Source organism: Tachyglossus aculeatus, chromosome 9 (assembly GCF_015852505.1).
Source record: "Tachyglossus aculeatus isolate mTacAcu1 chromosome 9, mTacAcu1.pri, whole genome shotgun sequence".
NCBI lineage: Eukaryota > Metazoa > Chordata > Mammalia > Monotremata > Tachyglossidae > Tachyglossus > Tachyglossus aculeatus.
In genome coordinates, this window is record NC_052074.1 from 65,834,659 (window position 1) to 65,861,459 (window position 26,801).

General features: G+C 44.6%; 1 protein-coding gene across 1 annotated transcript; it reads right to left on the reverse strand.

The window, feature by feature from the left end:
- Positions 1 to 18,345: 18,345 nt before the first annotated feature.
- Positions 18,346 to 23,451, reverse strand: LOC119932093 (cystatin-C-like). Its single transcript, XM_038750905.1, has 3 exons — positions 23,038 to 23,451; positions 18,559 to 18,593; positions 18,346 to 18,436 (listed from the first exon to the last, which is right to left on the reverse strand). Exons 1-3 carry the CDS (start codon positions 23,449 to 23,451, stop codon positions 18,346 to 18,348), a joined length of 540 nt encoding a protein of 179 aa, XP_038606833.1.
- Positions 23,452 to 26,801: the final 3,350 nt, after the last annotated feature.

The following is a 26,801-nucleotide window of genomic DNA, read 5'->3' on the forward strand; positions in this document are numbered from 1 at the left end:
GAGGGACAATGAGAAGTTGAGTTTGGAAAACGTGAGCTGGACTGGAGTGGAAGGAGAATAGATAGTAAAGAGGGAAGGTTGCATGATGGTTATGATATATTGAAAGTCAAAAAAATACAAACATGACCAACAGCTGCAAATAATCAATAACGATCATGTCTGGGCCAAGCAGGAGAGAGGTCCTTAGAAGGAAAGAGAAGAATATGATACTTGGACCTATGAGTATGGGAACTAATTTTCATGTGATAATCAATCCATGGAATTTATTGAGCACTTTGTGCAGAACACTGTACTAAGTTCTTGAGAGAGTACCATAAAAGTGGTAGACATAATCCCTGCCCTCAAAGAACTGACAGTCTCACAGGGGAAATGGCTATTAAAATAAAGTAGGGGTAAGGGAAGCAACCAAGCTTATGGGTGTGTACATAAGGGCTGTGGGGGTGGAGTTAAATGCATAGATGAGGAAGTCGTGGGGGAAGAGGTAGGGTTGGGGGGGATATGAGAGTTTAGTCAGGGAAGGCTTCCTTGAAGAGATATTATTTCAGTAGGGTTTTGAAGATGAGAAGAGTACTGGACTATTTTGAGTGTCCTGTTAAGGACTGGAATGTGTAATCTCTGCATCCCTCATAAATTTGGATACAGACTGTTGCCTATTTAAGGATGAGCTTCAGCCTCAGATACCTGGTGCCCCCTCCCAACTGTGACACATCCACTGACTATCTCTTGAGGGAGGACATGACTGCCAGCAGAAGGAACATAAGATCTCTTTCTAGTTTATGCTTTGAACTTAGATGTTAGAGCAACAGTTTCTTCTTAATATTTATATATCTCAGTGGTTGTTATAACTCTAAAATAAACTGACCAATCTTAAGGCCAGTGTTTAGGAGTTTCTGCTTGAGGCAGAGACAAATGGATACCATTTGAGTTGTGCAAAGATTCACATGGCACAACATTTTAGAAAGATGATCTGCACAGTAGGTGGCAATATAGACTGGAGAGTGGAGAGGGGAGGGGTTGGAGGTAGGGAGACCAGTGAGAAGGCTGATGCAATAGTCAAGCTGATTATTCATTCATTCATTCACTCGACCGTATTTACTATTATATATAATTGCTGCGTGGCAGGGAGTGGGAGAAGAGAAGCAGCGTGGCTCAGTGGAAAGAGCCTGGGCTTTGGAGTCAGAGGTCCTGGGTTCAAATCCTGGCTCCACCAACTGTCAGCTGTTTGACTCTGGGCAAGCCACTTAACTTCTCTGTGCCTCAGTTACCTCATCTGTAAAATGGGGATTAAAACTGTGAGCCCCCGGTGAGACAACCTGATCACCTTGGAACATCCCCTGTGCTTGAACAGTGCTTTGCACATAGTAAGAGCTTAACAAATACCATCAAAAAAAGAGCAAAGGGAGCAAGTCAGGGTGACATGGAAGGGAGTGGGAGATGAGGAAAAGTGGGGCTTAGTCTGGGAAGGCTTCTTGGAGGAGATGTGCCTTCAGTAAGGCTTTGAAGTGGGGGAGAGTGATTGTCTGGTGGATTTGGGGAGGGAGGGAGGGAATTTCAGGTTAGAGGTAGAGCTCGGGCCTGGGGTTGGTGGTGAGACAGGTGAGATCGAGGCACAGTGAGAAGGTTAGCACCAGGGGAGGAAAGTAAAGGAGAGAAGGGAGGTGAAGCAGGAAGGGGTAAGGTGATGGAGAGCTTTAAAGCCAATAGTGAGGAGTTTCTGTTTGATACGGAAGTGGATAGGCTATCACTGGAGGTTTTTGAGGAGGGGGTAACATGCTTTGAGCATTTCTGTAGAGCAGAGTGAAGCAGTAGAGTGAAGTATGGACTGTAGTGGGGAGAAACAGGAGCTTGGGAGGTCAGCAAGGAGGCTGATGCAGTTATATCGGTGGGATACAATGAGAGATTGTACTAACATGGTAGCAGTTTAGATAGAGAGGAAAGGATGGATTTAAGTAATGTTGCGAAGGTGAGATCAACAGGATTTGGTGACAGATTGGATATGCAGGTTGAATGAGAGAGCAGAGTCAAGGATAACACCACGGTTATGGGCTTGTGAGACGGAGGGATGTCTCTGCCATCTACAGTGATGGGAAAGTTTGTGAGTGGACAGGGTTTGGGAGGGAAGATAAGGAGCTCTGTTTTGGACATGTTAGGTTTGAGGTGACAGGAGGACATCCAAATAGAGATGCCTTGAAGACCTGAGGAAATGCGAGCTTGGAGAGAGGGAGAGAGATCAGGGGAGGAGATGTAGGTTTGGGTATCTATCATATGCATAGAGCTGGTAGTTGAAGCCATGGGAGTGATTGAGTTCTCTAAGGGAATGAGTGTAGATGGAGAATAGAAGGGGACTGAGAACTGAACCTTGAGGGACCCCCACATTTAGAGGATGGGAGGGAGAGGAGGAGCCCACAAAGGAGACTGAAAATGAATGGCCAGAGAGATAAGAGGAGAACCAGGAGAAGACCCAAATAGGTTTGGCAGCATACAGATCCTTATGAAGCTTTGCCCAAATTCTCCCAATTGCTGCTTGCCAGGCCAGCTTGTCTACTGAACTGGTCATCCAGCAGTTTCTTATTCCATAGCATGGTTTGTAACTGTGTTTCACCACGTCTCTAAGTTGGTTATTCTATCCTCCCAGCTTGCATGTGCACCCTTTCAATTCCCCATCCACTAGCTGCTTGGGTTTCATGCATTTTCTGTGCAGGACCAGTTCCCTGGAGCTGTGTTACTGTAAACAAAATTTCAAACCTGGTGAGCTAACTGTGTTCCAGGATCTTGTCTTTGGTAATCCCATTCCTGACATTTGATGTTAACTGTGGTTCATAGGTCCCCCTGGTAAAAATGTTAATCGGTTGCATCTTTTGTAGTAGGTCCAGATCTCACAGGCATTTTGGAAGTTGGACACCACAACACCCTGGTTCAGTCTGTACTTTCCAAGCGCTTAGTACAATGCTCTCCACACAGTAAGCACTCAATAAGCACTCAATGAGAAGTTAAGTAACAGTAAGCACTCAATGAGAAGCAGCATGGCTAACGAGAAGCAGCCTGGCTCAGTGAAAAGAGCACCAAGATCTGCCCTAACCTCTCCATGCAAACCGCTACCCTTCTGGTTCAATCTCTCATCCTAACCCAGAGGTCATGGGTTCAAATCCCAGCTCTGCCAATTGTCAGCTGTGTGACTTTGGGCAAGTCACTTATCTTCTCTGTGCCTCAATTACCTCATCTGTAAAATGGGAATTAAGACTGTGAGCCCCCCATGGGACAACCTGATCATCTTGTAACCGCCCCAGTGCTTAGAACAGTGCTTTGCACATAGTAGGCACTTAATGAATGCTATTAAAAATATGATTGAATGAATGAATGAAGTTCAATGCCCCATTGATATCATACTCTGTCTTATACCTGTTTTGCTACATGACTAGAAACCTACTTTGTAGCAACAGAATTTTGACCCTCTGCTCCCCAGCACACGAATAGCATATCAGAGTCCTTAAGCAGTTTCATCAGTTTCACATACTGTCCTTTAAGTGGCAAAACAGAATCACTAACAATGAAATATTGACAGCAAGTCAGTGTCCTAATATAGAAGATAGGCTCACCCCAACATAACTGCCCTAGGTGTGACGGGTGTGGAGAATGGAGTTAGGAGGATACAAAACCAGCTATTGTATGGTGAACTGAAATTAGGCAACCTAGATAGCATGGTCTGGTGGATAGAGTATGGGCCTGGGGATCAGAAGGACCTGGGATCACTTTCTGCCCCCATGATTTGTCTCCTGGGTGACCTTGGGCAAGTCACTTGACTTCTCTGTGCCTCAGTTACATCTTCTGTAAAACGGGGATTAAGACTGTGAGCCCCAGGTGGGAAATGGACTGTATCCAACCTGAATGGCTTGTATCTACCCCCATACTTAGCACAGTGCCTGATGCTTAATAAATACCATAAAGATACATAATCAGAAACAAGATATTCATATAAAACAATTTAAGGATGCAATAGAAGGGACAGGAAACAAAATTAAAATCTCCTATAGGTGCTGCAAACAATAAAAATGTTAGCATAAGTAAGCATAGCTATATTGTATTTTGGTCTGAAGTCACAGTGTTTACTCAGGTAGAGCCCAGTCGATTATGCTCTTCACTGTTCTGTTCAAATATACTGAATACTGGAGAAGCAGCCTGGCCTAGTGGAAAGAACAAGAGACTGGAAGTCAGGAGGCTTGTGTGCCAATTCCAGTTCGACCATTTGTTCACTGTGTGACCTCGGACAAGTCACAAAACCAACCCAGTTCTGCCCCACGCTCTCCCCATTCCCTCCTTGGTTGGGTGAGGGGGATGAGAGCTCAGCTGCTCTACAGACCCCCACTCTCCCCCAAATTAAAGCCTTAATAAAATCACATCTCCTCCAAGAGGACTTCCCCAACTAAGCCCTCATTTCTCCTACTCCCTCTCTCTTCTGCATCATCTATGCATCTGGATCTGAACCCTTTAAACACATGCTATTCACCCCACCCTCAACCCCATGGCATTTATGTACTTATCCATAATTTGGGCAGGGAACATGTTTGCCAACTATATTGTATTGTAGTCTTCCCAATGGTTAGTTTAGTGTTCTGCACACAGCAAGTGTTCATAAATACCAGTGATTGATTGATTCTCTGTGCCTCAGTTTCCTCATCTGTAAAATAGGGATTAAATACCTGCTCTCCCTCCTACTTAGACTGTGACTGTACTGACATGATTATCATTATCTATGTATCCCAGTGCTTAGTACAGTACTGTACTACAGAAGCAGGAGCAGTGTGGCCTAGTGGAAAGAGCATGGGCTTTGTACTCAGAGCACATGGATTCTAATGCCAACTCTGTCACATGTCTGCTCTGTGACCTTAGGCAAGTCACTTATCTTCTATGTGCCTCAGTTCCCTCAACTGTAAAATGGGGATGAAGACTGTGAGCCCTACGTGGGACAACCTGATCACTTTCTATCCTCCCCAGGTCTTAGAACAGTGCTTGGCACATATTCATCAATCGTATTTATTGAGCGCTTACTATGTGCAGAGCACATATTAAACATATTAAACTATGTGCTTGGCACATATTAAACGCTTAACTAATATCACAACAAATAAAAGTACAGTAATAAATAATGATGGCATTTGTTAAGCGCTTACTCAGTGCAAAGCACTGCTGTAAGCACTGGGGAGGATACAAAGTGATCAGGTTGTCCCACGTAGGGCTCACAGTCTTCATCCCCGTTTTACAGATGAGGAAACTGACACACAGAGAAGTGAAGTGACTAGCCCAAAGGCAGACAGCTGACAATTGGCAGAGCCGGGATTTGAACCGATGACCTCTGACTCCCAAGCCCATGCCCTTTCCATTGAGCCATGCTGCTTCTCTAAGTGTACAGTACTAAGCACACAGTAAATGCTTAACAAATACCACTATTATTATTAATTAAAGAAATTCTGGCTAGAATCTTGACAGCAATGAAGAGCAGGGAAATTCACCTGGAATTTTGCAGTTAGCTCTTTCCCCTTTTATTGCCAACAACTGCCTTCCACTGACAATATTCTAGGGGTCCTGGTAAGAGAACCCCACCCTGCCCACAAAATCATAACCTCCCTTGTCCCAGCATCCTGGAAAAACGAAGATTGAAATAATAAGTAAAGGGGTCTGAAGACAGTTGTACATCATGGCTGTCCCACACTTTCCCCTCCAACCAGTAGGCCATTTGACTCTTGGAAAAAGAATAATAATTAGTAATAATTGTGGTACTTAAACTCTACTCCAGATGACACTGTCTCCCCAGCCACTGTCTCCCATTCCCTGAAAATCACTGGGAGAAGTGGGTTTCCTTCTTGCTCCCAATGCCACTTTCTCACCATTCCACCTTCCCCATCCCTCTCTTTCCCTTCCTTCGAAGCAAATCTCATCCACCTCAACCACCCAATCCAGTTACTAGTCACAGTCATCTACTGCACCCTAGGCCCCACCTCCACTGCTGCAAACCATTTCGGTCCCTTTCTCACATTCCTTTCACAAATTCTTGGTTCCTTTTCACAAATTCTTTCCCCCTTTCTCCATCCCTGCATTGTTCCTTGTCTTATGCTGTCAAGCCATCTCCTACCCATTGTGACTTCATAGACACATCCCTCCCAAAATGCCCCATCTCCATCTGCAATCATTCTGGTAGTGTATCCATTGAGTTTTTTTGGTTAAATACAGGAATGGTTTACCATTGCCTTCTTCGGCACAGTAAACTTGAGCCTCTGCCCCAGACTCTCTCCCACATCACTGCTGCCCAGCGCAGTAGAGTTTTACTTGTAGCAGGTTGCCTTCCACTCTCTAGCCACTGCCCAAGCTACGAATGGAATAGGTAGACCTCTGCTTGACCCTCCCCCCCCATAGTCAAGACTGGTAGAGTACTGGAAACTCTCCAGGTGCCATCCTGAGAGGGGACATTGATCCTTGGGGACTTCAATATCCATGTGGATAATAATAATGTTGGTATTTGTTAAGTGCTTACTATGTGCAAAACACTGTTCTAAGCGCTGGGGGGATACAAGTTGATCAGGTTGTCCCACGTGGGGCTCACAGTCTTAATCCCCATTTTACAGATGAGGTAACTGAGGCACAGAGAAGTAAAGTGACTTGCCCAAGGTCACATAGCAGACAAGTCGTGGAGCCGGGATTAGAACCCGTGACCTCTGACTCCCAAGCCCGGGCTTTTTCCACTGAGCTGCACTGTGTTCTTGACTACTCTTCCACTGCCCACTTTCTCATACCCCTCAAATCCACTGATTTCCTGTTCCTTCCTGCCTCACCCACTCACCAAATTGGAAACACGCTTGGCCTCATCATCTCTAGTCATTGTACAATCTTTCCCCTCACCAACTTGGAAATCCCTCTATCCTACCACTAGCTCCTCATCTGCCTTCTCTCCCTTATGCAGGCTCCCATTGACTCCCATGACAGTTGCCTTTTCCAATTGTTTCAGATGTCTAAATCCTTCTGCAACCCCCCTGTGCCCTATTCCACCTCATCTCTTACCTCTACTGACTTGGCCAAATACTCCATTGAGAAAATTGAAACTAACAGGGATGATCTCCCTAAAATCTCCCCTGCTTCTCTCCAGGCCCTCCCTCCTCCTGACCCTTTTTCAACTCTTCCATCTTTCCCAGCAATATCTCAATAGAAGATCTCCTGCCTCATCTCAAAATGCAACCCCTCCACCTGCGACTCCAACCCCATCCCTTCACACCTTATCAGAACGCTTACCCCTCCCTTCTTCTGGCCCTGACTACCATCTTCAACTGCTCACTCTCCAGTGAGTTCTTTCCCACTGCTTTCAAACATACTCATATCTCCCCTTCCCTAAAAAAACCCTGCCTTGAACCCAAAGCTCCCTCTAGTTATCACTCCAACTCCCTCCTACCATTTCTCATATTTCCTCTTTTCCTATTCCCTTCTGTGTCACCTTTGCATTTGGAATAGCACCATTTATTCACCCCCACAACCCTCAGTCCCATAGCACTTTTGTATATACTTGTAAAATTATTATTTACATTAATGACTGCCTCCCGCTCTTGACTGTAAGCTCACTGGGGGCTGGGACTGTGTCTTCCAAACTCTATTATATTGCACTCTCCCAAGTGGTTAGTTCAGTGCTCTGCAAACAGTAAGCACTCAATAACTACAACTGATTTATTGATTAAGTGCTTACTATGTACAAAGCACTGTACTAAGCTTTGGGGTAGGTAGAAGATAACCATATAACACATGGGGCTCATAGCCTAAAGTGGGAGGGAGAACAAGTGCTTGAACTGCCATTTTGTGGATGAGGGAACTGAACACAGAGAAGTTAAGTGGCATGCCCAAGGCCACTCAACAGGTAAGTAGCAGTACCATTATTAGAACCCATGGCTCGGATTCCCAGGCCTGGGCTCTTTCCACTAGGTTGTGCTGCTTCCACAGAATTGATCCTCAAACTATCCACTAAATCCCCAACTCTACCTTTTCCAACATTCATTCATTCACAGAATCATATTTATCGAGTGCTTACTCTGTGCAGAAAACCGTACTAAATGCTTGGGAGAGTACAATGCAACAATAAACAGACACATTCCCTGCCACAACGAGCTAATATATCACAATTCTCCTTAGTTCCACTCCAGAAGTGACTCTCCCATTTCCAACATTACTTTGTTTGTAATCAGGGATATCTCTGCATATTCTGAGCCATGTCTGAATAAATTGGGTTATTCCTGAGCCACTTGTTGAGGGACAGGGTCCATTGTCACTTTCTTCCCCTCCCCATCACCACCAAATATATTTTGCATAATTACCAAGGAGGGGAAAGGATCCTCAAAAATCTCCAGTGACTACCAATCAATCTGTGCATCAGGCAGAAACTCCTCACCCTGGGCTTCAAGGCTGTCCATCACCTCGCCCCCTCCTACCTCACCTCCCTTCTCTCCTTCTCCAGCCCAGCCCGCACCCTCTGCTCCTCCGCCGCTAATCTTCTCACCGTACCTTGCTCTCGCCTTTCCCGCCATCGACCCCCCGGCCCACGTCATCCCCCGGGCCTGGAATGCCCTCCCTCTGCCCATCCGCCAAGCTAGCTCTCTTCTTCCCTTCAAGGCCCTGCTGAGAGCTCATCTCCTCCAGGAGACCTTCCCAGACTGAGCCCCTTCCTTCCTCTCCCCCTCGTTCCCCTCTCCATCCCCCCATCTTACCTCCTTCCCTTCCCCACAGCACCTGTATATATGTATATATTTTTGTACATATTTATTACTCTATTTATTTATTTATTTATTTATTTTACTTGTACGTATCTATTCTATTTATTTTATTTTGTTAGTATGTTTGGTTTTGTTCTCTGTCTCCCCCTTTTAGACTGTGAGCCCACTGTTAGGTAGGGACTGTCTCTATATGTTGCCAATTTCTACTTCCCAAGCACTTAGTACAGTGCTCTGCACATAGTAAGCGCTCAATAAATACGATTGATGATGATGATGATCCACTTCAGCCTTCTGTTTTTCTTTTCTTGAAGATGATCAAATCACCTTATCCTTCTGAGGTTCACAATCTAAATCATTGTCTCATAATTGAAGAGGACACAGCTGACAGTGAAGTTTATTAATAATAATAATAATAATAATAATAGTATTTGCTAAGCACTTACTATGGGCCAAGCACTGTTCTCAGCTCTGGGGTAGACACAAGGTAATCAGGTTGTCCCTAGTGGGGCTCACAGTATTAATCCCCATTTTATAGATGAGGTAACTGAGTCCTAGAGAAGTGAAATGACTTGCCTATGGTCACACAGCAGACAAGTGGTGGAGCCGGAATTAGAGCCCATTTCCTCTAACTCCCAAGCCCGTGCTGTTTCCACCAAGCCATGCTGCTTCCCAAACAATTTACCTATGAGTGAGTGTATTGTTGCACATGTGCAACATGAGCATTATGCACATGAAAAGCCTGTCACTTGTATTGTTGCAGTTAATGTTTGCAGAATCTGGCATTGTTTTTTTCTTTTAACTCCTTGTTTTTTGTTCCTTGGGAAGCTTTTGGCTTGAAGGGAGTCACTCTATTCCTTGGTGGCACTGTGCCATGCAGATAGTCAGCTATTGACTCCGAGTTTTCAGCTGAATATAGCATACCCAATCCCTACCTGATACCACACTGCTGCCACACTCTGCTTGACTTTCTCCAGGAGGATGCTCTGGCCTTCTTGATGTGGTTTTCTTTTTTTCCCCCTTTTTTAAAAAATAGTATGTGTTACCGCTTACTATGTGCCAAGGGCTGCATTAAGCAGTGGGGTGGATATAACATAATCAGATTTTACAGGGACCTTCAAAGTTTCCCCTACTAAACCAAATCTTTTGATTTCCTGAGTTCAGCTTTTCATACATTCATTCATTCATTCAATGAGATTTATTGAGCACTTGTGTGCAGAGCACTGTGTTAAGAGCTTGGAAAATGCAATTGGGCAACAGATAGAGACAATCCTTACCCAAAGACAGGCTCACAGTCTAGAAGCGGGGAGGTAGACAATGAAACAGCGTGGCTTAGTGGAAAGAGCACAGAGTCAGAGGTCATAGGTTCTAATCCCGGCTCCAATGCTTGTCAGCTGTGTGACCTTGGGCAAGTCACTTAACTTCTCTGTGTCTCAGTTACCTCATCTGTAAAATGGGATTGAAGTCTGTGAGCTCCACATGGGACAACCCAATTACCTTGTATCTACCCCAGCGCTTAGAACAGTGCACGGCACATAGTAAGTGCTTAACAAATACTAACATTATTATTATTAAAGCAAAACAAATCAAGTAGACAGGCATCAATAGCATCAACATAAATAGAATTATAGATATATACACATCATTAATAAAATAAATAGAATAATAAATATGTACATATATATACAAGTGCTGTGGGGTAGGGACGGGGAAAGCAGAAGAAGGGAGTAGGAGCAATGGGGAGGGGAAGAGAAGCAGAGGAAAAGGAGAGTTCAGTTTCGGTAGTTTTTTGGATATCATGCTGGGCTTATTCTCTTCACATGTCCCACTCAGCTTAGTTGCAAATAACTGAACAGAGCTTTGACTATGTTCCAGAACTTCATTTTTCATAATCCTGTCAGGACATTAGGTATTGAATATGTCCCATTCATATGCTAATGGAAGTAGTCAAGAAGCCGGATGCAGTGTTCATGTGAAGTTCAGGTCTCACAGACGAGGAGAAGTTTGGACAACACTGCAGCTCCATAAACCTTTAGTTTGGTTTGGAACATGATACCGTACTGCTGCCACACTCTGCTCGACTTTTTCCAGGAGGATGTTCTGGCCTTCTTGATTCAGTTTTCTTTTTTTTCTCCTTTTTTAAAAATAGTGTGTGTTAACTGCTTACTATGTGCCCAGGGCTGCATTAAGCAGTGGAGTGGACACAACATAACCAGATTGGACACAGTCTCAAACCCCATTTTGCAATTGAAGAAACTGAGGCACAGAGAAGTTAAGTGACTTGCCCAAGGTCACAAAGCAGACAAATGGAAGAGCTGTGATTAGATCTTCTGGCTCCCAGGCTCATGCTCTTTCCATTAGGCCACACTGTGTCTCTTTTTTTCTTCTTCAATCAATTAATGGCATTTATTGAGCACTTATTGTGTGCAGAGCACTGTACTAAGTACTTGGGAAAGTATGAAACAGCAGTTTGGTAGATCTATTACCTGCCCATACAGTCTAGAAGGGGAAGCAGATATCAGTATAAATAAAGAAGGTGTGGATATGTGCATAAAGCAGTGTGGGGTTGAGGGTGGCCAAAAAGGTACAGATTTAGAGAAGAGACATCACAAAAGGGAGGAGGAGTTGGGAAAAGGAGAGTCTAATTGAGGAAGACCTCTTGGAGGAGATATGATCTTCATAAGGCTTTGAAGGTGGGGAGTGTGATGATCTGGTATATATGAAGAGGGAGGGAGTTCCAGAAGAGAGGGAGGCCATAAGAAAGGGTTCAGTGGTGAAATAGATAAAATCGAGGCACAGTGAGTAGGTTGGCATTAGAGGAGTGAAGCATGAGGGCTGGTTTGTAGTAGGAGACCCATGAGGTAAGGAAGAAGGGGGAAAACTTATTGAGTGCTTTAAAGCCAATGGTAAAGAGTTTCTGTTTGATGCAGGGGTGAAGGGGCAACCACTGAAGGTCCTCAAAGAGTGAGGACTGAACTTTTTTTTTAGAAAAATGATCCAGGTAGCAGAATAAAGTATGATCTAGAGTGAAGAGAACCAGGAGTCAAAGAGGTCTGCTAGGAAGGAGGCTGATGCAGTAATCAAGGTGGGATAGGATAAGTGTTTGGATCAACATAGTAGCAGTTTGGATGGAGAGGAAAGGGCAGATTTTAGCATTGATGTGAAGGTAGAACCTGCAGAATTTGCTGGCACATTAAATATATGGGTTGTATGAGGAAGATGAATCAAGGATAAAGTCAAGGTCATGGACTTGTGTGATAGGGAAGATAGTGGGGTTGTCTGTGGTGATGGGAAATTCAGAGGGAGGACAGGCTTGGGGTGGAAATATAAAGGAGTTCTGTGTTGGGCTTTTTTAGTTTGAGGTGTCTGTGGGACATCCAGGTAGAGATGTCCAGAATACTGGAGGAAGGGAGAGACTGCAGAGAAGGAGAGAGGTCAGGTAAATTTGGGAATCATCTGTGTAATAATAATAATAATAATAATAGTATTTGTATGTGCTTACTATGTGCCAAACACTGTTCTAAGAGCTGGGGTAGCTACAAGGGAATCAGGTTGCCCCACATGGGGCTCACAGACTTAATCCTTATTTTACAGATGAGGGAACTGAGGCACAGAGTAGGTAAGTGACTTGCCCAAGGTCACATAACAGACTAGTGGCAGAGCCAGGATTGGAACCCATGACCTCTGACTCCCAAGCCCAGACTCTTTCCATTAAACCACGCTACTTCTCGTGTAAAGAGAAGCAGCGTAAAGATGGTAGTTGAAGCCATAGGAGTTAATGAGTTCTCCAAGGGAGTAGGTGTAGATGGAGAATAGAAGGGAGCCCGGAAATGAGCCCTGAAGGGCCCTCACTAGTTGAGGGTGGAAGGCAGAGGGAGATACTGACAGAGACTGAGAATAAACAGTCAGAAAGTTGGAGGGAAACCAGGAGAAGGCAATGTCAGTGTTAATTAGGGTCAGTGTCAGTGATAATCAATTAATTATATTTATTGAGCACTTACTGTGTGCAGAGAACTATACTAAGTGCTTGTAAGAATACAATATAACAAAGTTGGTGGGCCAGTTCCCCACCCACAAGGATCTTACAGCCTAGAGGTCCACAGTATTGAAGGCAGCTGGGAATTCTACGAGGGTTAGGATAGAGTAGAAACCACCGGACTTGGTGAGAAGGCCACTAATGACCTTAGAGAAGGCAGTTTCTGAGAAGTGAAGGGGGTGGAAACTAGATTGAAAGGGATCAAGGAGAGAACTGGATGAGAAGAAGTGGAGACAGTAGGTGTAAACAACTCTTCCAAATAAGTGGGTGAAGAATGGTAGGAGGGATTTGGGGTGAGGGAGGTAGGAGGGAGCTGTGGGTTCAAAGGAAGGTTTTTTTTTTTAAGATTGGGTTGCATGTCATGCTTGAAAGCAGTGGGTGATCAATCAATGAATTATATTTATTGAGTGCTTACCATGTGCAGGACACTGTACTAAGCACTTGGGAGAGTGCAATAAACAGAGTTGGTAGACATGTTTCCTGATCACAAGGAGCTTGCAGTCTAAAAGGTGAAACAAACATTAATATAAATGAAGTATGGATATGTGATAATAATAATAACAATCATAACAATTTTGGTATTTGTAAAGTGCTTAATATGTTCCAGGCACTGTGCAAAGTTCCAGGATGGATATAAGCAGCGTGGCTTAATGGAAATAGCATGGGCTTAGGAGTCAGAGGATGTGAGTTCTAATCCTGACTCTGCCACTTGTCTACTGTGTGACCTTGGGCAAGCCACTTAACTTCTCTGTGCCTCAGTTACCTCATCTGTCAAATGGGGATTAAGACTGTGAACCTCAAAACGCTCTGGGCATGTCATCCCCTCCTGAAAAATCTACAGTGGTTGCCTATCAACCTTTGTATGAAGCAAAAACTCCTCACTATTGGCTTCAAAGCTCTCCATCATTTGCCCCCTCCTACCTCACCTCCCTTCTCTCCTCCTACAGCCCAGTCCACACCCTCTGCTCCTCTGCTGCTAGCCTCCTCACTGTGCCTCATTCTCATCTGTTCTGCCATCGACCCCTGGCCCATGTCCTACCTCTGGCCTGGAACGTCCTCCCTCCTCACATCTACCAAACTAGCACCCTTCCCCTCTTCGGAGCCCTACTGAAATCTCACCTCCTCCAGGAGGCCTTCCCAGACTGGGCCCCCCCCCTTTCTCTGCTCCCCCTCCCCTCTTCATTGCCCCTACTCCCTCCTCTGCTCTGCCCCCCTCCTTGCCTCACAGTACTTGTGTACATTTGTACATATTTATTTTTCTATTTATTTTATTAACGATGTGTATATATCTATAATTCTATTTATCTATTTTCATGCTACTGATGGCTGTCTACTTGTTTTGTTTTGTTGTCTGTCTCCCCCTTCTAGACTGTGAGCCCATTGTTGGGTAGGGATTGTGTCTATCTGTTGCCGAATTGTATTTTCTAAGCGCTTAATAATCAATCAATCAATCGTATTTATTGAGCACTTACTATGTGCAGAGCACTGTACTAAGCGCTTGGGAAGTACAAATTGGCATCACATAGAGACAGTCCCTACCCAACAGTGGGCTCACAGTCTAAAAGGGGGAGACAGAGAGCAGAACCAAACATACCAACAAAATAAAATAAGTAGGATAGAAATGTACAAGTAAAATAAATAAATAAATAAATAAATAAATAGAGTAATAAATATGTACAACCATATATACATATATACAGGTATATACATATATATAATACCATGCTCTGCACACAATAAGCACTCAATAAATACGATTGAATGAATGCATGAATGAGGGACAACCTGATTACACTGTATTTACCCCAGTGCATAAAGCAGGGCTTGGCACATAGAAAGCGCTTAACAAATGCGGAAATTATAATTATTATTACAAGCAAATTGGATTGATCAGAGTCCCTATCCCACATGGGACTCACAGTCTTCATCCCCATTTTAAAGATGAGGTAACTGAGGCACAGAAAAGTTAAGTGACTTGCACAGGGTCACACAACAGGCAAGTGGCAGAGCCAGGATTAGAAGTCAGGTCCTTCTGATTCCCAGGGCCATGCTCTATCCACTAGGCCAAACTTCTTCTCTAAGTGCCATAGGGCTCAGCATAAGATAGGTCATATGTGGTCCCCTCATCAAGCTGGCTTGTATTAAGAGCAGCTGTGGAGGAGGCAAGAGTGAGTCACTTTCTTTTCCTTTGAAACCCGTCATCTGCTCTACCACCCACAATTACTCCTAGATGCAGTCATCTATTGCCCAATTGGCCCCCTCTGTTTTTCTGAGTGATATTGACGTTCTCTCCTACACACATCCTCATGGAATTCAGCATCCACATGGTTGCTCCCAGTGATCTTCCAGTTGCCTGCTTCCTCTCACTCCCCAGCCTGGCAGATGGTCTCGCCACCAGGCCTAGCCCTCACAGCAAAATGGATATTCACTGGATCTCTTCAAAAATGGTCATAATACCCTGGCTGCCTTACCTCAGAACTGCTTCTCTCTTACCACCACCTTCTAACCTGCCACCACCTCACCCACACTTCCCAATCCCCCAAATTGTTCTCCCTCTCCATTGAGGCCTCTGATCTTTAGAATCTACCCCCCAGCACATTTAACCCAGTGTAACAAACCCTACCTGGATTCCCTTGCTCCTCTCCCTGCCTTTGGTGCCCAGATCCAAACACTCAATACTGCCTTTCCCATTGAACTCAACACCCAATCTTCCCATTTCTTCATCAATCCCAAACCAGCAAATCCCTGCCTTGGATCACTTCCAAAGTATGGTTTCCTCACTCACAGAGCAATGTTGGAGAAAATACAGACTGGTGCACTGGTGCCATGAAAGTCATAAAAGATCTCAAGTGCCTGGGAGAATAACCTAAACCAAACAATCCGGAAATGAATGTTATGTGTCTCAGTGGAAGATGGAAGATGTATTGATTAGAAAAAAATCTTGCAGTCACAAATGATTAGTAATAGTAATGAGGAGAAGCCGGATTGGATGAAGACAAACAGGGAGTAGAGACTGGAGGAAGGAATCTTCATTATGCTGATGAAACAACCCTACTTGCAGAAAGTGAAGAAGATTTGAAGGGCTTATTATTAAAAGTTAAGGAACAGAACAAAAAGATGGGCCTATATTTGAATGTCAAGAAAACAAAGACAACTGGAAGTTTTACCACACTTTTACTAGATGGAGAGAAGATTGAAATAGTTGACAATTTTTCTCTCCTGGGATCAATAATCAATAATAAAGCAACTAGTAGCCAAGAAATACGCTGAAGATTAATGTTAGGAAGACTTGCTAGGAAGAGCCTGGAAAAAGTCATGAAATGTGCTGACAGAACAATTGCCACGAAAATAAGCACTTAGTACAGTGCTCTGCACCCAGTAAGCGCTCAATAAATATGATTGCATGAATGAAATGAAATACAAATTGTCAACTCTATGGTATTTTCAGTTACAATAGAGAAGCACCGTGGCTTAGTGGAAAGAACACGGGCTGGAGAGTCAGAAGTCGTGAGTGCTAAACCTGGCTCCACCACTTTTCAGCTGTGTGACCTTGTGCAAGTCACTTAACTTCTCTGCGCCTCAGTTACCACATGTGTAAAATGGGGATTAAGAAAGATAGTCCATGTGAGCCCCACATAGGACAACCTGATTACCTTGTATCTACCCCAGCACTTAGAACAGTGCTTGGGACATAGTAAGCACTTGACAAATACCAACATTATTATTATTATTATTATTATTATTATTATTATTATTATTATTATGATTTGTGTGACTCTGAAAGCGGGATGGTGAAAAAACAAGAGAGAAAGACATCGATTCTTTTGAAATGTGGTGTTGGAGAAGGCTTTTGTGAATTCATTCATTCAGTCATTCATTTACTCATTCATAAAATCGTATTTATACAGCACTTACTGTGTACATAACACTGTACTAAGCGCTTGGGAAGTACAACTCAGCAACTAAAGAGAGACAATCCCTGCCCACATTGGGCTTACAGTCTAGCGGGGGGTGGGGGGAGACAGACATCTAAACAAGTAAACAGGCACCAACATAAATAAATAGAATTATAGATATGTGCACAAGTGCTGTTGGGTGGGGAGGGGGAATAAAGCAAAGGGAGTAAGTTGGGGCAATGCTGAGGGATGGGGAGCTGAGGAAAAGGGGGGCTTAGTCTGGGAAGGCCTCTTGGAGGAGGTGAGCCTTCAGTAGGGCTTTGAAGGGGGAAAGTGTGCTAGTTTAGTGGATTTGAGGAGGGAGGGTGTTCCAGGACAGAGGTAGCATGTAGGTCAGGGGTCAACAGCAGGACAGGTGCGAAAAAGGCACAGTGAGAAGGTTAGCACCAGAGGAGCAGAGTGTGTGGGCTGGGATGTAGAAGGAGAGAAGGGAGATGAGGTAAGAGGGGACAAGGAGAGCTTTGAAGCCAGAAATAAGGAGTTTTCACTTGATAGAGGTTGATAGGCAACTACTGGAGATTTTTGAGGAGGAGGGTGACATACCCAGAATTTTTCTGGAGAAAGATAATCCAGGTGAATACAATGGACTGCAAATGGAGTTTGGAGCAAATAAAACCAAAGTGGTCTTTGGAAGGCCAAATAACACAACTTAGACTAGCCTAATTTGGACACATAATCAAGAGGACTAATTCTTTGGAGAAGGCACTAATGCTAGGAAAAGTCCATATGCTAGCAAAAGGACACATATGGATAGAGACCATAAAAACAATAATGGAAGAACCATTATAAAGGTTGTGGATTACGGTAGAGGACAGGACGTTCTGGAGAAAGTATATCCATGGAGAGTCTATGAATTGAAAATGACTTGACAGCATTTAGTAATAATAAACAGTATTTATTAAGTGTTTACTGGGCATTGTACTAAGCCCTGGGAAAGAATACAAAGTATAGTTTTACCACTCTTGCACCCCAGACAATACTTTCTCTACTGGAGAAAATAATAAAACTAAAAAGCTATGAAGTAGGGGCAGTAACTGGGGCTCCAGTCACTGGGAAAACTTGTTGAAAGGAGGGTGGACGTGAACTGGTTTCCAAGAGCTGTGGGAAGGTGGGATAATGAGGGACAGGGAGGCTCATGGTCCTGATCTAAGACAGGGAAAAACAGATCAGGTATGATAGGAATGCTGTGTCCAGAACATTTCAGCACATTTCAGAGAAGCAGCGTGCCTCAGTGGAAAGAGCACGGGCGAGGGAGTCAGAGGTCATGAGTTCTAATCCTGCCTCCACCACTTGTCAGCTGTGTGACTTTGGGCAAGTCACGTAACCTGTCTGTGGCTCAGTTACCTCATCTGTAAAATGGGGATTAAGACTGTAAGCCCCATGTAGGAAAAACCTGATTACCACAGTGCTTAGAACAGTGCTTGGCACATACTAAGTGCTTAACAAATGTCATCATCATCACATCACCAAATGAATTTTGCCATACTGCATTCATCTCTGATGATGTTCTTTTTTTCTTGTTGGATCAAAATTTGGGCTCCATATACTATATGTATAATGTTATATACTGTATAACCACAAATGAGGGTAAGAGTTAGCCATCCTGAATTTAGAACTACTGTAGAAAGATAAGGAATTTAAGAACTGTATCCAGGATCCAGTTGAGAGTTTTGTTTTGGGAGCGGTAGCCAAAACTGAATCGGACCCTTAAATTAGATCATTTAAAGAGTAGCACAAATGGGAAACATCACAACAGAAAATACTAAAGACCAGGTTCAAAGCCACTGAGTTTTTAGACTGTCAGGGCTAAGTGAAGGATCTGATTAACCTGTGGATGGTCCACATGGCTGCCTGAGATCTCTGCTTGGGAAAAAGACCAGGAAACAGGGTTTGATCTTAAATAACCCCCAAATTAAATTAACCCAACCAATTAAATAATTCTAGTATTTATTGAGCATTTATTGTGAACAGAGCAGGGTACTAAGTGTTTGGTTTGAGAGTTTGTAGACACTAGCCCTGTGCATAAGGAAACAGAGATGCAGAGAAGCAGTGTGTCTAGTGGTAAGAACATGGGCCTGGGATTTAGAGGATCTGGGTCTAATCCCAGGGGCACCACATGTCTGCTGTATGATCTTGGACGAGTTACCTAACTTTTCTGTGACTCAGTTACTTCATCTGTAAAATGGGGATTAAGACTGTGAGCCTAAGTGGGACAGAGACTGTGTCCAACCTGATTAGCATGTATCTACTGCAGTGCTTCGTTTAGTGAGATGATGATGATGATGGTATTTGTTAAGCACTTACTATGTGCCAGGCACTGTACTAAGCTCTGGGGAGGATACAAGCAAATCAAGTTGGACACAGTCTCTGATCACATGGGGCTCAGAGTCTCACGTCCCATTTTACAGATGAGATAAGTGAGGCACAGAGAAGTGAAGTGACTTGCCCAGGATCACAGCAGACAAGTGGCAGAGCTGGGATTTGAACCTGTGATCTTCCGACTGTCAGGCCCATGTTGTATCCAATATGCTGTGCCTGACACATTGTAAGCGTTTAAGAAATACCATTAAAAAAGGAATTTTATAGTTAGACTACAACCCTCTCTAGTTTCCTTGTTACCCAGATGTGGCTAAGGTGGAGAGAAATGAATTACCACATATAGATCTTCTATCTTCTCTGGCTGAGTCTCAGAGTCTCGGGACTGTTAGGTTCCACCTCCAAAGAAGGTGAAATTTTCTCCCTATATGGTTCCCTGCCAATAGCCATTGCCCTCCCAGAGTATTCCAAACCATCCTAGGGGAAGGAGCCGAAGGGGGAGAGGGGATTGTCACTTTTCCCTCTTTCTAAAACACTCTCATGACAATCTGTGAAATAGATTAAATTTCATAGATCCACTCTAAACTGTTGTCAATGTATGCCACAGACCCCCATTTTCGAAAGCAAATTTTATTTTTTCAACTGATTTTTGGATTTAAGGACTAAGCTCTCATCTTTTTTAATGGCATTTGTAAAGTGCTTACTATATGACAGGCATTGTACTAAACTCTGGGTTAGATAACAAGCTAATCAGGTTGGATACTGCCCAACTTGGGGCTCACAGTCTTAATCCACCCTTTTCAGATGAAGTAAAAGAGGAACTGAAGTGACTTGCCCAAGGTCACACAGCAGACAGGTGTCAGAGGAAGGATTAAAACCCATATCCTCTGATTCCCAGGCCTATGCCTTATCCACTAGGCCACGCTGCTTGTCTTCATTTTGAATTCCCATGTGCTTAGGGTGAAGGTTTTGTTGGTGTAGCTTTTCAGTGTTAGAAACAACCCCTCAGGAGTGTGTTTCTTGGCAGTCTTCAGAGCAGGAGGAAGGTTCAAGGGGCCAGGGCAAGAGAGCTAAACCTTGAATAATGTTTCCCCAGGAACGAATGACATAGATCACCTTGAGTTGCTCAGGTTTTGAAGACCAGTTGCTCAGCCTTCCTAGATCTCTGCTCATGAATTCCTCTAAAACTGGCATTATGATTAGCCCCTGGATCTGGGAATTCCAGATGAAGGTGTCCAACTACATTCATTATTAGGTGAACTAATGAACTAATCATTCAGCTGTATTTAGTGAGTGCCTACTGTCTGCAGAGCCCTGTACTAAGCTCTTGGGAGAGAACATTATAACGATATAACAATAAACAGAAACATTCCCTTCCCACGAGTCCAACTACAAACAATAGGTGACAGAGAGTTTACATTCCTAAACTTGGTACTAACAATGGCCCTGGACTCTTTATAAGATTCAAATTTCCCATCTTTTTATTTAAAATACGTAGTTACCAGTGGTTTCTTCAAGCCCTCTGGTTTGATAATTGAGGCCACATTGACGGAAGGACTCATTTCTAACAGTGTTCTATTTGAAGGTTCAAAACCCTTTCCTCCCCTCTGCTCCATTTCAATGGCCTAGGTGCTGCACCATGAAATATTTGGTTTGGCTATCAATTGATCCTTGGAGCTAGCCCAAGTCCACGTTGAAGGGAGGCTGCTAGAGGTGTTCCAGAGGGTTTGCTCTGCTTCCTGGCATTGACAGGAAGTAATCCCAATGGAAAGCACAGGGTCTCCAAGATGCCACAGTCCTCAATTAGAAGTTTAGTTTGATTTTGAGAAGCACCGTGCCCTAGTAGAAAGAGCAAGGGCCTGTAAGTCAAGAGGCCTCTGTAGTAATCTCGACTCTGCCATTTGTTTGCTGTTTGACGTTGGACAATTCCCTTAGTCAATCAGTTGTAATTTTTGAGAACTTACTGTGTGCAGAGCACTTAACTTCTCTGTGCCTCAGTTTTCTCATCTGTAAAATGAGGATTCAATACCTGTTCTCCCTTCCTTTGGATTGTGAGCCTCTTAATGCAGAGGGACTATGTCTAACCTAATTATCTTTCATCTACCCCAAAAGCTTAGTTCAGTGTTGGCATCTGGTAAGCACTTAACACACACCCAAACTATTTTCGGGGTACTCACAGGTGCATCTTATCTCACTTGGCAAAAACAGCTTAGCTTAACCATGACCCTAAAGTCTATGATGCATATACACCTGAATTTTGGTGGTGGAGGCAGTTTGGATGAATTGCTGAGACTTGGAAAACAAAGTAAAAGCACAAAATTAGATGCTGTCTAATTTTATTTAAGAAAAATCACATAGGAACCCTCAGCACCATCAGTATTTATTAAGTGCCTATCGTGGGCAGAACCCTATACTAAGGACTCAAGAATGATGCCAGAAATTCCAGTTCCAGTGATAAAAGCCAGCTCTTATTAAGATTACAGAGATCACACATTCACAGAACAGGATAATTGCATTTCTTACCCCCCACACTCATACCAGAGAGAGTAGGCAATTGACTTCCACTGAGCTTGAATATCAACGTTTTCTATGTTCCCTGGATGAAAATCTATGCAATTTTCCACACACTGGTTGGCTGTCCAACGCGGAGCTGATTGAGATTGCGTGTGTGTGTGTGGGGGGGGGGGGGGTGTATGTCTCTGTGTGTGTGTGTGTGTGTGTGTGTGTGTGTGTGTGTGTGTGTGTGTGTGTGTTTGTTTTTTGGGGGTCCTCTGCTCCTCCCTCCCCATTGCCCCGACAACCTCCCTCTGCTCTACCCCCTTCCCCGCCCTGAAGTCCTTGTGTATATAATAATAATAATAATAACAATAATAGTATTTGTTAAGCACTTACTATGTGCCCAGCACTGTTCTAAGTGCTGGAGGAGACAGAAGGGAATCAGGTTGTCCCACGTGGGGCTCACAGACTTCATCCCCCTTTTAAAGATGAGGTCTCCGAGGCCCAGAGAAGTGAAGTGACGGACCCAAAGTCACACAGCTGATAAGTGGCAGAGGCAGGATTAGAACCCATGACCCCTGACTCCCAAACCTGCTCTCTTGCCCTAGGCCATGCTGCTTCTCTGTATATGTACGTATTTATCATTCTATTGATTTTATTAATTCCTCACTCTCGGCTTCAAGGCTCTCCATCACCTTGCCCCCTCCTACCTCACTTCCCTTCTCTCCTTCTACAGCCCAGCCCGCACCCTCCGCTCCTCTGCTGCTAATCTCCTCCCTGTGCCTCGCTCTCGCTTGTCCTGCTATCAACCCAAGGCCCACGGCCTACTCCTGACTTGGAATGCCCTCCCTCCACACATTAATCAAACTAGCTCTCTTCCTCCTTCAAAGCCCTACTGAGAGCTCACCTCCTCCAGGAAGCCTTCCCAGACTGAGCCCCCTTTTTCCTCTCCTCCTTTCCATCCCCACCTCTGCCCTATCTCCTTCCCCTCCCCACAGCACTTGTATTTCATCCATTCATTCAATCGTATTTATTGCATGCTTACTGTGTGCAGAGCACTGTACTAAGTGCTTGAGAAGTACAAGTTGGCAACATAGAGAGATGGTCCCTACCCAACAGCAGGCTCACAGTCTAGAAGGAGGAGACAGACAACAAAACAAAACATATTAACATAATAAAATAAATGGAATAAATATGTACAAGTAAAATAAACAGAGTAATAAATACGTACAATTCATTCATTCAGTCTCTTGAGAAGCAGTGTGGCTCAGTGGAAAGAGCCCTGGCTTGGGAGTCAGAGGTCATGGGTTCGAATCCCAGTTCCGCCACTTGTCAGCTGGGTGACCTTGGGCAAGGCACTTCATTCCTCTGTGCCTCAGTTCCCTCATTAGGTGCCAAGCATTGGAGCAGATACATCACCAGGTCAGTCACAAGGAGCGTACAGTCTTGGGGGTTGGAAGGGAGAAGAGGAATGTGATCTCCATTGATCCACCACCCGCGATTCCCTCGAAGTCAGGGGATCCTGGAGTGCGTTCCCCTGGTCCGAGCCCAGGGCGAAGGGACAGGTGGTGAGATCCATATGGTTCTCAAAGACTTGGTTCTTCAGACAGGATGTGTGCCCCAGCTCCACCGTCAAGTAGTATTTGACACCGGCCACCAGCGGGCTCTGGGTCTTGAGCACTTTGACCGGTCTGAAATAGTAGAGCCTGTCGCTGGCCTGGTTGTACTTGGTCAGGACGTCGTGGGCCAGCTTCTGCACCTCCGGGTCGGTGACGGCCAGGTCCCGCCGGCCGCCCAGGAGGTTGGGTCGGATGGTGCCCGGATCGGTGGCGGGAACCTCCTGCACCCAGGAGGTGGAGGGCAGGGCCAGCAGCAGGGAGAAGGTGGTAAGCAGAGGCACAGCCCCCATGACGCCCAGGCACGGCTCGAACCACAGGCCCCGTTCATATATATATTTGCACAGATTTATTACTCTATTCATTTTACTTGTACATATTTACTATTCTGTTTATTTTCTTAATGATGTGCTTCTAGCTTTATTTCTATTTATTCTGATGACTTGACACCTGTCCACATGTTTCGTTTTGTTGTCTGTCTCCCCCTTTTAGACTGTGAGCCCGTTGTTGGGTAGGGACCGTCTCTATATGTTGCCGACTTTACTTCCCAAGCGCTTAGTTCAGTGCTCTGCACACAGTAAGCGCTGAATAAATATGATTAGATGACTGAATTAATTAATTAATTAATTATGTGTATGTACCTATAATTCTATTTATTTATGTTGATGCTATTGATGCCTATCTACTTGTTTTGTTCTGTTGTCTGTCTCCCCCGTCTAGACTGTGAACCTGTTGGGTAGGGATTGCCTCTATCTGTGGCCGAACTTTATTTTCCTAGTGCTTAGTACAGTGTTCCGCCCATGGTGAGCACTCAATAAATACAAGTATTTAGCTATAATTCTATTTATTCTGATGGTATTGACACCTGTCTACTTGTTTTGTTTTGTTGTCTGTTTCCCACTTCTAGACTGTGAGCCTGTGGTTGGGTGGGGACCATCTCTATCTCTTGCCAATTTGCACTTCCCAAGCGCTTAGTACAGTGTTCTGTATACAGTAAGTGCTCAATAAATATGCTTGAATGAATGAATAAATAAATGAATGAATGAATAAATGTCTCTAATGTGTCTACTGGTGGACAGTTTCATATAGAATTATACTGGAAATAATGGTTTGAAATATTCGAATAAATACTTCATTCATTCATTCATTCATAAAATTGTATTTATTGAGTGCTTATTGTGTGCAGAGCACTGTACTAAGTGCTTGAGAAGTACAAGTTGGTAACATATAGAGATGGTCCCTACCCAACAGTGGGCTCACAGTCTAGAAGGGGGAGACAGAGAACAAAACAAAACATATTAACAAAATAAAATAAATAGAATAAAAATGTACAAGAAAAATAAATGAATGAATAGAGTAATAAATACGTACAAACATATATACGTATATACGGGTGCTGTGGGGAAGGGAAGGAAGTAAGGCAGGGGGATGTAGAGGGGGAGGAGGGGGAGAGGAAGGAGGGGGCTCAGTCTGGGAAGGCCTCCTGGAGGAGATGAGCTCTCAGAGGGCCTTGAAGGGAGGAAGAGAGCTAGCTTGGCGGATGAGCAGAGGGAGGGCATTCCGGGCCATGGGGAGGACGTGGGCTGGGGGTTGACGGCAGGACAGGCGAGAACGAGGGACGGTGAGGAGATTAGCAGCCAAGGAGCAGAGGGTGCGGGCTGGGCTGTAGAAGGAGAAAAGGGAGGTGAAGTAGGAGGGGACGAAGTGATGGAAAGCCTTGAAGCTGAGGCTGAGGAGTTTCTGCCTGATACATAGGTTGATTGGTAGCCACTGGAGATTTTTGAGGTACTTTTTGAGATACGTGAATGTACAATTGAATATACATACAACTGTGTTGAGGATGGGTATGAATGCATAAGAGATGTGGAGTGGCTCAGTGGAAAGAGCAAGAGCTTTGGTGCCAGTGGTCATGTGTTCAAATCCCAGCTCTGCCAGTTGTCAGCTGGGTGACTTTGGGCAAGTCACTTAACTTCTCTGTGCCTCAGTTACCTCATCTGTAAAATGGGAATTGACTGTGAGTCCCCCCTGTGGGACAACCTGATCACCTTGTAATCTCCCCAGCGCTCAGAACAGAGCTTTGCACATAGTAAGGGCTTAATAAATGCCATCATTATTATAAGAGGTCAGGATGGTTTGGACTGATGTAATTTAGGTAATAGTAGCAGTAGCAGCATGAAGTCAATGCTTACTGTGTGAAAAACACTGCACTGAATGCTGGGAAAAATACGGAGTTGGGGCTCAAAATCTAAGAGTTATTATGGGCGGAAGGAGTTGGTGACAGGCACGTGAGGAAAGACTAAATGAAAATACAGACGGCAGAAGGACAATAAATGTGACAGATGCAGCAGGACTGCAAGCTCTCTCTGGTTGAGACAGTCACTGAAGTCCCAACTGCCGACATAGTCCTGGCGCTCCCAACCTCCTTAAAGTTGAAAAGGCCTTACACCGCTTCTGCTGGTGTCTTTCCCTGGTTGGAATGGGGACTGATGGGAGTTCCAGTTAAACTCCTCATGCTAGGCTTCAAGGCTGTCCATCACCTCGCCCCCTCCTACGTCACCTCCCTTCTCTCCTTCTACAGCCCAGCCCACATCCTCCGCTCCTCTGCCACTAACCTCCTCACTGTACCTCATTCTCGCCTGTCCCGCCATCAACCCCCGGCCCACATCCCCCGTCTGGACTGGAATGCCCTCCCTCCACACATCTGCCAAGCTAGCTCTCTTCCTTCCTTCAAAGCCCTACTGAGAGCACACCTTCTCCAAGAGGCCTTCCCAGACTGAGCCCCCTTTTTCCTCTCCTCCTCCCCATCCCCCCACCCTACCTCCTTCCCCTCCCCACAGCACCTCTATATATGTTTGTACAGATTTATTACTCTGTTTATTTTACTTGTACATATTTACTATTCTATTTATTTTGTTAATGGTGTGCATTTAGCTTTAATTCTATTTGTTCTGAGGACTTGACACCTGTCCACATGTTTTGTTTTGCTGCCTGTCTCCCCCCTCTAGACTGTGAGCCCATTGTTGGGTAGGGACCATCTCTATATTTTGCCAACATGTACTTCCCAAGCGCTTAGTACAGTGCCCTGCATGCAGTAAGCACTCAATAAATATGATTGAATTAATGAATGAATGGGGGCGGGCCCATCTGGTTCCTGTGCAGTGGGCCTGGAGTTCAGGTGCAGGGCAGTGGGAGACGGACCACAGTGCTGCCACTGTTGGACTCCATCCTAGCTGGAGCAGGGACCTATAGAAGTTTCAGTAGCATGGGGAGTGGGGCAGCATCTCTCCTGCATTGGGCCCTGGAAGTTAGGTTTAATGGGATGATAGAGAGTTCACGCTACTGTCTCTTGATTGAGTACTCTGTTCTTAGTGTTCTGCTGTCTTCCTGGCTAGCAGCCCCATTCAAAAAGTGCCATGGCAGTGGTGGGATTAGAGTGGCCAGCACACTGTGAGGAGGACTGTGAGAAGGAAGGAGGTGAACAATGGTTTGGGACTCCTTGGCTTCCTCCGCCAAGAGCTCACTGCAGTTTTGACCTGACTCTGGCTCAATAAATGAGGTATCAGGGGAACGGAGTGCTGAGGTAAGCAGGACAGACGTGTGCCCCTCCCCCATGTAACTCATTGTTCAGGGAAAGCCCAGGTCC

Bases quoted from the DNA above. Each gene is read 5' to 3' on its own strand.
- LOC119932093 (XM_038750905.1), bottom strand. From the start codon at position 23,451: ATGGGGGCTGTGCCTCTGCTTACCACCTTCTCCCTGCTGCTGGCCCTG. The intron at 18,594-23,037 runs GTGGTGGATCAA...CTTTTTCCCAAG, and splicing joins TGACTTCGAGGGAATCGCGG to CAGAGATCTCAGGCAGCCAT. The intron at 18,437-18,558 runs GTTAATCAGATC...ATCTAATTTAAG, and splicing joins GCCATGTGGACCATCCACAG to GGTCCGATTCAGTTTTGGCT.